Source organism: Ambystoma mexicanum, chromosome 8 (genome assembly GCF_040938575.1).
Source record: "Ambystoma mexicanum isolate Mex_15411 chromosome 8, UKY_AmexF1_1, whole genome shotgun sequence".
NCBI classification, from domain to species: domain Eukaryota; kingdom Metazoa; phylum Chordata; class Amphibia; order Caudata; family Ambystomatidae; genus Ambystoma; species Ambystoma mexicanum.
The window spans coordinates 1,008,536,500-1,008,546,927 of NC_090929.1; the positions used below are offsets into that span (position 1 = coordinate 1,008,536,500).

Genomic DNA, 10,428 nt, shown 5'->3' on the forward strand with positions numbered 1-10,428 from the left:
CTGGCTGAACTTGAAATGCCCCTGCGTTGCATTCTGTTATTTCAGGGATACCCTGCAAAGAACATAACCTCCCTTGCTCAAACAGAGCATGCCTCCATATTATTACATGGATCCCCTGCAAAGAGCATAATCTCCCTTGTTCAAACAGAGCATGCCTCCATGTTATTACATGGATACCCTGCAAAGAACATAACCTCCCTTGCTCAAACAGAGCATGCCTCCATATTATTACATGGATCCCCTGCAAAGAGCATAATCTCCCTTGTTCAAACAGAGCATGCCTCCGTATTAGCAAAGAACATAACCTCCCTTGCTCAAACAGAGCATGCCTCCATATTATTACATGGATACCCTGCAAAGAGCATAATCTCCCTGCGCAAACAGAGCATGCCTCCATTTGCACATACCTTTACCTGGACAGCCTTGCTAACATGTAAGAGCAACTTTTCATCTCTGCCATTCTCAGCCAGAGGATGACGAAATCATAAGGGGGCTCGCAAAGCACTTCTAAGGTTCAGAGTTTTACATTTGTTTGAAATATGTATGCATGATGTGTATCTGGGTGCTTTAATCCTTTTTACTTTTAAGATATGTGATTATTTGTTATTGGATCACACACAGGTTTTATGCATTTACTGTGAAATAAACTATGAATGACTTATGTGCATTCAGACAATGGTGGTTTTTATTTCAGTTCAGGAGAAAACAGAATGGCAAGATTCTGGAACGACCAGGGAATCTCATCTTTCTTCCATGTCTGTCTAGTTCCTCCACAGGTTGAGAAAATAGCGGAAGTAGAAGACGCCTGCAGCTGCCACCTCCCGGAAGAAGAACAGGGCGATACAGTGACTCAGGAGGCCTAACAACCACTTGGTCGCCAGGGACAGTCGTCGAAGCGCCCACTGCCTTCACTTCCGAGAACAGAAAGCACACGCCCTGGGGATGAGTTCCGTTTCGCAACAGGGGAACATGTATCATAGCATAATTGAAACCCAGCACAGCCGAGCATTGAACCGGGGCTCTTCAGTGCGCACTTTGACACGGCCAACTCGTCCGTGTTTGCAAGCGTCCGTTGAAACAGGAAGATGAGTTTATAAGTGCGCCACTACATGTCACGTTTTCTCAAAAGCCCAACAGGGACTTCCGTTTGGTCAATTTTATTTTTTCAATTGATACTGCTGGCCAGGTTCTATGGTAATTTTGTTTTTCTTTTTTTTCTAAGAGCTGGCTCAAAGGAAATGTATGAATTTATGAGTAATATGTCCCAACTGTTCAAAGTTTCATTAAAATGCTATTTTGGAATGTCAATACATTCTTTTTACCAGCATAACAAATACAATTTAAGGTTACCAGATGGCTGACCCTATCTGTCCTGGATGGAGTTTTTCTTTAGCATGGTTTATTCATCTGAAGAGACCCAATACTACAACTCCCAAAGTCCAATATATGGAGAAATGAAAGCCCAGTACTGAGTGGCGGTGTTCATGGTGACTTGGTGACATCCGGTAATCTTACTGTTAGAAGATCTCCGAAAATAATGTCCCTTTCTAGTGTGGAGGAACAGATGTTTAGAGCCAACCACATTAAAGAATGACTACCCCATTCACTCCCATCTAGGGTGACCAGATTTCCAAAATAAAGAACCGGGACGGGCGCTAGACATAGAAGTGGGAATACAGTTTTAGCAGACATAAACACAAAAGATGGAAGAGGGAGGCCAGCGAGGAAGAGGGAGGAAATAGGGCATAAAAAGTAAGCAGAGAGAGCGGCGCCAGGCCCAATTTCGGGATTTGTATATTGGTTCCCTGCAAAAACCGGGACATTAGGCAACCGTCGCTCAGATCCCAGGATGGGGTTTTAAATATAAAAAAACTCTCGGGATGCTGGGACCAAGGCTAAAATACAAGGACAATCCTGGCAAAACTGGGACGTCCAGTCACCCTACGCTGATTCCACTGGCCCCACACCAAACACCTGCTTCCCCTTAACTCGACCAGCAAGATCTCAAAGTATCTACAAATACATGTTGAGGTTTTAATTGTGCCTGAAAGCACGTTAATAACAAAGGAGCTGTTGCTCTGATTGATCTTGGGCGCATTGCTATGTGTTCATTTCTCAGCGTGTCTCTCCTTGGAGGTTGGCAGTTCGAGCCCATTCTGAGATGGCAACATTCTGAAAGTATTTGGACAGTATTATTACATGTATAATTGTTGCCCATTAAGTTGTTACCATCTCATTCGACAAAACCGGGACGTGGTTTTTAATTCAAAAATACTCTCCGGATGCGAGGACAGCGGGCTCAATTCTGGGGCAATCCCGGCAAAATAGGGAAGTCTGGTCACCCCATTCCCGTGGCATCTATTGCCTGAGCTGCGATGTGTGATATGAACAATGAAAATGCTCATTTGCTTTCATTTTATTAATTTATTAATGGAGAAACGCCTCCACTGAACAAGTAAAAATGCACTTTACAGTTAAAAAAAATTTAAAAAAGCAAACTATACATGGAAAAATAAAATGATGGGGAAAGACAAATGGAAAAGCGAGTCTTAACATCAGGCATGTAACTGACAGTATTTTTCATCTCCCAAACACTCTCAGATGAAGCTGCCTGTAGGCCTGCGCACTGCTGACCAGCTGATGATGACTTGGGACCGGTGGGCCTCTGCATGCATTGGGAGGACAGTGTTAATAAGGGTCCCCTCATTCTTGTGTGTCAGGACTCATCTGGGTATGGGAAAGACAAGTGGAAAAGTGAGTCTTACATTCGGCATGTACCAACTCATGGCGCGGAGGGGATGGTAGCGCAGGAGGGAATGTGTTGCGCGCACACAACGATGAGCGTACAAGCGTTTGCCAGATATGATATGTGATATGATATGATTGCTTATTTATAACGCGCTTAGTAACCCAGAGGTTTCTAAGCGCGGACCCAGGGATCAAACCTGTGTTGCTCAGCGTTATCTTGCTTGCAAGGCGAGCACATTGCCGCAGAGCTATCCTCCCGAGACTGCCAGATTAGGGACCTTAGGCGAATCACTGCCATTTGGAAAGGCAGAAGCTCTGACTCCTGCAGACCAGGCCGGTGGTAGACTAAGCTAAGCGGTACCTTTGGTGCTACTAGGAAGGGGATTCTGAATTGGCACGACAACGACTGCAAATGTGGGAAAATGCCAGGGAGAAGGGCAAAATGTGACTTTAGCTAGGGCAGCAAAAACCCAGGCACTTCCTCAGGTAAACTGAGCCACAACTGTATTTTAAAGGCTTGCGGAAGGTAGGACAAAAGAGGGGACCGGTTTTCTTATGCAGCATTTGAGCGGCTGAGCTGCACGGTAAAATGCTGCAGTGTCCTGGTCTGACACAGGGGAAGCTTTACTTATCAGACCATGGAGGTCATTACGAGGTAGGCGGTAAAGGGTTAACGGCGCCTGTAAAGGTGCCAGAGCCATCAACCCCTTACCGCCTCATTACGAGTTCTGCTCGCGGGACCCGCTAGCAGACCAGGGTGCTAACAACGGGCCTGTTTTTAACAGGCCCGTTGTTAGCACCCTTTGTTTGATTCCCATTGAGCCCTATGGGGGCTCAAATGGGAATGGGGATGGGTTCCTTGAATGAGGAATTACCGGGCCCTGCAAGGTCGGAATGGCCCGGTAATTCCTCATTCAAGGAACCCGGTACCCGTTAAGGGGGTAGCCATGCTGCTAATAGCGGCATGGTTACCCCCTACCTCGTAATGACCCCCCATATGTCAATCTGAGCGCATCAATAGAAGGGCAGAAGTCAACACTTGCAGAACTGGCAATGAGGGGCATGATTTTAATCTCCTAGGCACTCTCCGGTGGAGCTTTCGGCAGCTCTCCATAGTATTGGCCTCCTAATGATAACTGGAGACTGGACAGACTTTTCCTGGTTTTGGCAGGATAATGATGTAATAGGTTGCATTACTCTTGATTGTCAGAACTCAACTGGTCTCCATATAAGAGTTTGTCAGCTGTGGACCTAGCTACTTTAGAATCTCTAAGTATCTAATGCCCACTGGAGGGTAACAGAAACAGGAAGAGTAGGCTGCAGACCCCTAGATGTGCTGATGATACCTATATTTATATGTCATTCTTGCCAGCATATATGTACACACATCCCCGGAAGACACCTCCCAACCAATTATTTCATATTAAATGGTGTTATTATTGCAATCCAGCCAATATCATTCAGGAACTTCCTGCTATGCAAAAGAAAGCCGAGCAGAATGATTTGTGGGAAACCAAAGAAGAACTGCACACTAAGGTGAATGTACACCAGCATACACATGTGCACTACAGTGACAGCTTTCACTGCGCTGAGTGCACTCACTGCAGGACCTCTCTGTTGGAGTGTGCTAAGGTAACTTGGCCAACACGAATCCTCGACTTGTATTGAAACTTTGCGAATAAGTTGTAACATTTCAGTTGCAAGCCTCTATGTAGAACCTTGAGTTCTATATCACTGTAGCCTTTTTTACCTTGAACAGGTTGGCACTATATCCAATGCTTGCGTGTGTTATCCTTCTGACATGTACATATTCAAAGTTACTGCACTCTAAGAACATGGCGACTTTTACATTGAAACTTTCCATGGAACATGTTTGACTTTTTTTGTCCTTTGAACTTTCTGATGTAGATAAAAGTTTTATTTATTTTACAAAGCAAACATCATGGAATGCAACAGAGTTGTGTAATGACCTTGAAACCAGCATAGACATTATGGTGATACAAATGAATAAATGCACAATTGTAATCTTACTGAGTAAGCATCAAGGAGAATAATTGACAGTGAAAGAAACATGTTTTACTCTAAAATACTGGTATTTATTGGAATGATCTGTGCTTTTTTCCCCCACACTCCACACGCGTGTTGTAACTAGTGTTGTACCTCTCCCCGACAGACACCAGAAACTTGACTTGCATGCGGAAGATGCATATAGTTTAGCTCCATTCCATTTGTTTGCTTCAGAAGGGCCTCTGTGCCTTAAAATTGTAACAAAAAAAACATGTTGGTCATGTGATGCATTATTGTGGGTAATTGAACTTTTCTCATCAATTAGAAACTGAAAGGAATCCTCTGTGTACTTGGTCTTGAAAGCTATTGCACTGTCCATGTTGTGTGTGTTTTTATTAAATAAAAGGTATCAATACCTGCAACACAATTATTTCTTTCTAGGGCTGATATAACAACAGATAACCTTTCTGAACAGTATCCAGTCTTTGTTCTGAGATTTTTTTGACAGCTGTATTTTTACCGCCATTTTTACCGAATTTTTGCAGTGAAAATGAAGGTGGGATTTGGGGAAGGCAATGTGCTTTGTATAGAGGGTCGGGAGTTAAACGGGGGTGACATAGGTGGGTTCGCTGTTGGATGATGTGGCAGGTCTCCCCATGCATTTTTTCGCTGTAAAAAAAGGCGCAAAAAGAATATTCGGTAGAAAATTCAGCGGGGAAAACCACGCAGATCCTTTCCGAACCTATTGGCAGGGCTTTAAGTGTGCCGAGGGGCCAGCTGGGGCCGAGTCACTGCAGGCTCCAACATCTCGTTTTGAGGCATGTCCATGCCGAGGCTCACTAGTCTCCCCTGGCATCCCCGGCCACTACATGACAAGGATTATTTTCTAAAGCCTGAAAGCTCTCGCTCGTGTGCGAGAGCTTCAGGCTTCAGAAAAAAAGCCTTTCATCCATAATGGTGGCGTCACATCTGCAAGGCATCCCTTCAAGCAAGAGATGCCTGTGGGCCGGTGCCACCATTGTGGAGAAAACGTGAGGCCGCTGGAAGCAGAGGCCTTGTTTTGTAAATACTGAAGCTCCTGCGCATACGCGGGAGTTTCAGTCTTCAGGAAAAAGGCCTCCGCTCCCGCGGCCTCACCCTTTCAGCCTAAATGGTGATGCTGCCCCTCCTGAGCTGGCGAATGGCAGCGCCACCATTAAGGCTGAATAGGCAAGGCGCTGTCCCCTGCCAGGCAAGCCTATAGAAAATAAATGCAGAGATCAGCACCCTCTCTCCCACTGGGTAGAGGGTGCCGATATCTACAAAAGGCTGGCTGGCAGGGGTGCCAGTAGCCCATTGAGCCGGGCTTGTAAAAGGGGCGTGGCCTAACAGGCTAGCATGCAACCCCCGCCGTTAGTCCACGCCGCCTTGACGAGCCCCAGCTCATTTAGCAGTGCCAACTGATGGCACTGCATATTGGTAATTGTAGTATTGCCCCCATAAGAGCCTTACTATACACAAACATCTATAATGGTAATGCTAAGGAGTAGAACTTGAAAACTGGCATGAATGGGCAAGGAGTCAAACGACACCAATGCAACAGACAGGGTGTGTCACGGTCAGTGTGTTCACAGACTAGCACTGACTGGCCTACGAGTTCGTTTGGCTCTATATATGACATATGCCGGCTGTCAGGGTTCTTGCCCCATTACCGTAAATCTTTGGACTACATCACATAAATTCCATGGTTGTCAACCAAGTTTGCATGCGCGCTGGGCAACGTAGAAACGCATCAACCAGAAATTGTCAAAGGTTTTTGCATCGGTCACTCAGCGCAAATGCAATTATTAGACTGTTAACTACAAATGTCAGTGCAAAATTACCTGTCAACCGTCAAGATCATCAGTCAATTTTGCAGTTTCTGTGATGCAGCCCTTGCACTTCACACTATAATGCAGCATTCAACTCTAATAATGTTTGGATGTGAATATCCAGCGCTGGAGTTAAAGGCCAGGAAAGTAAATGTTCAGACATTTGTGATTCATAGTCACAAACTGAGTACTGATCATCTGGCTTCTGAAACATATTTTCAAATGATCAGTCAGAATTGAGAATGACTACAAAATTACAGTAATTTGTTTACAGTGCAAGTCAAAGGAATTTCTGAATCGGCAAGAGGATCCCATTGACTTGCACGTGATTGGACATTTCAGTGTAAGATCATGGCAGAGGTCTGCAACCTGTGGCTATCCAGATGTTTTGGACTGCAACTCCCATGGTCCCTCATCATTGACTGTGCTAGCTAGGGCTAATGGGAGTGTTGATAAAAAACATGCGTAGAACCAAAATATGCAGACCCTTCGTCTATGAGCAGGTCCTTTTATCTATGTATGGATGTGAGGGTGTATATATAAGCACAACCCAAGCTAGCAATGAAAGGAGTGTTGTACAATAGAAGGGAGCAGTTGTATAAATGGTGGGAATGGTCAGCGGGATTCCTCCATGAAAGGAGATAGCAGGATGTGTGATTGAGGAAGTTAGCATTTGGTAAAGTGTTCTTTGAAAAGTACAGTTTTATAATTGCAAGAGGGTGGGGTCTTACCTAATAGTAGTTGGTAGGTGGTTTCAGACACAGGGTCATAAGAGAAGGTGTGTTTCATAGTTTTCTCTTTCATGACCTCTTTATTCCTAGCCTGACTACATTTGATCTGTTGGCATCTTAAGATCTTGGGTTCCTTGGCTATGGAAGGTAGGGAACTGTTTGTCATTATCTTGTAGATAATGCAGGGTAACTTAAAAATGATCTGGCCTTGTAGGATTAGTGAGCGGAATTACCAAAGGATCAGTGTAATTTCTATGCATGAACATGTGAATCCATGCCAGACCCCATGCTCATGAATAAAGAATACATAGCAGTACAACATTACACAACCACAGGAGATGGCAAGGCTCAACAGAAGCAAAACCTCTTACCTCCGGAATAGGCTCACCTTCAAGCGAACAGGTTGTGTAGCACTGCTTTGCCGACCCTGGACTCCTCTCTGGAATCCTTGTCGATGCAGTAGAATTTTGTGAAGGTGTGCATTGACCTCCACGTAGCAGCCCTGCAGATGTCCAGCAGGGGCACACCAGCCATGAATGCCGTCGTTGCAGTGATCGCTCTGGTGGAATGGGCTCTCGGACGGCCGGGCAGCGGTCAGTTTGCCAACCAGTGACAGTGTGGGATGCAGCCGGAGAGCCACCTGGAGATGGAAGCCTTGGACAAGGCCTACCCATGGTTCACAGGACCATGAATCACAAATAGTTGAGATGTCTTCCGGAAACTCTTTGTGCATGCCACATATAATTTCAGCGCTCGAGCCACATCCAGGGAGTGCAAAGTCCTTTCAGCCAGCGACAAAGGTTTTGGACGAACACAGGCAACACCAAAGGCTTGTTGAGGTGGAATTCCATTGGAACCTTTGGCATAAAGGAGGGGTGCGTCCGCAGCACCACCCTCGTGTCGTGAAAATCCGGATAAGGCTGTTTGCAGGATAGGGCCTGGATCTCACCTACCCTTCTGGCAGAGGTGATGGCCACGAGAAAAGCCGTCCCGCGAAAGGAACTTGAGAGAGGCCTGATGCATAGGCTTGAAGGGAGCCCCCATGAGCCTTGCCAGCACCACGTTGAGTTCCCACGCTGGGGCAGGTCCTTCACCAGTGGGAACGATCAAAACAGTCCTTTGAGGAACTCCTTGACTAGACCGTGGGACCAAAGAGAAGACTGTCCTGGAGGCCTGGTGTGCGGGAGATAGCCACCAAATGCACCGGTGCCAGTCCCGCCTTGGCCAAGGACAAGTACAGAAAAATTTGTGGGGCCAAGACCCTCAGAGGGCTGATCTTCTGCATCTGATACCAGATTGCAAAATGTTTCCACTTGTGCCCATAGCACTCAAGAGTGGATGCCGCTCTGGCCCTGGCAAGGACCTCCCTGTAGTCCGCCGGCAGCTCACACCCTTCTATCTCTAATGCTGCAGCAGCCAAGCCTTCAGGTACAGCGATCCTGGGTTGTGATGCAGGTTTGTGCCTTCTTCTCTGGTGAGTAGATCCGTGACCACTGGCAGCATGACCGAAGGGGACGTGGACAGGCTGAGAAGGTCCGGGTACCAAATCTGCCACACCGGGGTGACGAGGATCATCCTGCATCAGCACCGTTTGAGTTGATTGATGACTCACAGCAGGAGAGGCAACGGAGGGAACGCGTAAAGGAAGAGGCCTTCCCACGGGAAGAAAAACACGTCCCCATGCTCCACGGCTGATGGAACCTGCTGGCAATTTTCTGGCATTTGGAATTTATCGCCATTGTGAACAGATCGATCTGCGGTCTGCCTCATCTGTGGAAGAGGCTGTCCACTTGATCCTGTCGAAGCTCCCATTCGTGGCAAGAGCACAGCTCCCTGCTGAGGGAGTCGGCAATGGTGTTCATGAGTCCCGCCAGGTGGAAAGGAATGAGGAAAATTTCCTGGGTGATGGCCCAGTGCCACAAGTCCTGCATTTTTCTTGAGAGCGCTTGGGATCTGGTTGCCCCCTGCTTCCTGATGTAGAACAGTGTGGTGGTATTGTCCATGAAGAACCTCACCACTTTTCCCTTGAGGGATGGAAGAACGACTTGAGGGCCCAGAACACTGCCCGCAGCTACAAGGCATTGATGTGGAGATCGTTCTTCTCCGGTCGCCACAGGACTCTTGCGTGTAGACATCCGGTGTGGGCTCCCCAGCACTCCTGGTATGGGGGCTCTGGAAGTCCATGCCCCGGCGATGTTGGAGAGCACACCTCACCACCTTATTGCTCGACGGAACTCCTCATCGAGGGAAATCTTGTCTGCAAAGTTTCAGACACCTGGATAAAGCATGCGTCCAGGAATTCCTGAAGGAGTTGCATCCGCAACCTGCAGAGCCGTATCAGGTAAATGCACAACAACATTATACCGACCAGTGACTTGATGGTCCTCACTGTGGCGGTCTTCAGTGTCAACAGCCATTGCACCTTGCACAGCATGGCCGCTATCCTTTCCTCTGAGGGGGCCCCCAGGCAGGTGACCATGTTAACCCTGGCCCCCAGGAACAGCGCATAGGGAATCCGGCAGAACTTTGAATAGTTCACATAGAACCCCAGATCCGTCAGCAGCTGGACAGCCGTTTCCGTGTGTTCAATGGCGATTTCCCTTGACTTGGCACAGTTGAGCCAGTCATTGAGGTACGGTTACACATGTATCCCTTGTAGACGTAGATGGGCCACCACTGGCACCAAGCACTTCGTAAACACCCTGGGCAACCGACTTCAATCCAAAGGGAAGGGCCTTGAATGGTAGTGTTTTCCGTGTATGATGAAGCGTAGGAACTTCTGATGCTTCTCGTGAATGGGGACGTGGAAGTAAGCGTCTTCTAGGTCTAGCGACGTCAGGCAGTCTCCTTCCTCCATTTGGCCGAGCACGAGCTTCAACGTGACCATCCTGAACTTGAGGTAAATGTTTAGACGCCACAGATTAAGATTGGGCTTCTAGCCCCCGGTCTTCTTTTTTACCAAGAAGTATCTGGAGTCGCTTTGGAACCAGCTCTATCGCCCCTTTTCTTAGCATGGCCCGTAGTTCCTGCAGGAGCTGAGGGATGTGTTGCTCCTGCTGGGCCACTGGTGGTATCCGCTGACACTTCTGCTG

General features: G+C 47.2%; 1 protein-coding gene across 2 annotated transcripts in view; it reads left to right on the forward strand.

The window, feature by feature from the left end:
• The window catches only part of TNFRSF9 (TNF receptor superfamily member 9), a 124,305-nt gene extending 119,123 nt beyond the window's left edge, over positions 1-5,182 (forward strand). For both annotated transcript variants that reach the window (XM_069610927.1, XM_069610926.1), the window contains exon 8: positions 766-5,182. In XM_069610927.1, coding sequence (XP_069467028.1) covers positions 766-863 — 98 coding nt within the window. In that variant the 3' untranslated portion in view covers positions 864-5,182. The remainder of the gene's footprint in view (positions 1-765) is intronic.
• The last annotated feature ends 5,246 nt before the right edge of the window (positions 5,183-10,428 follow it).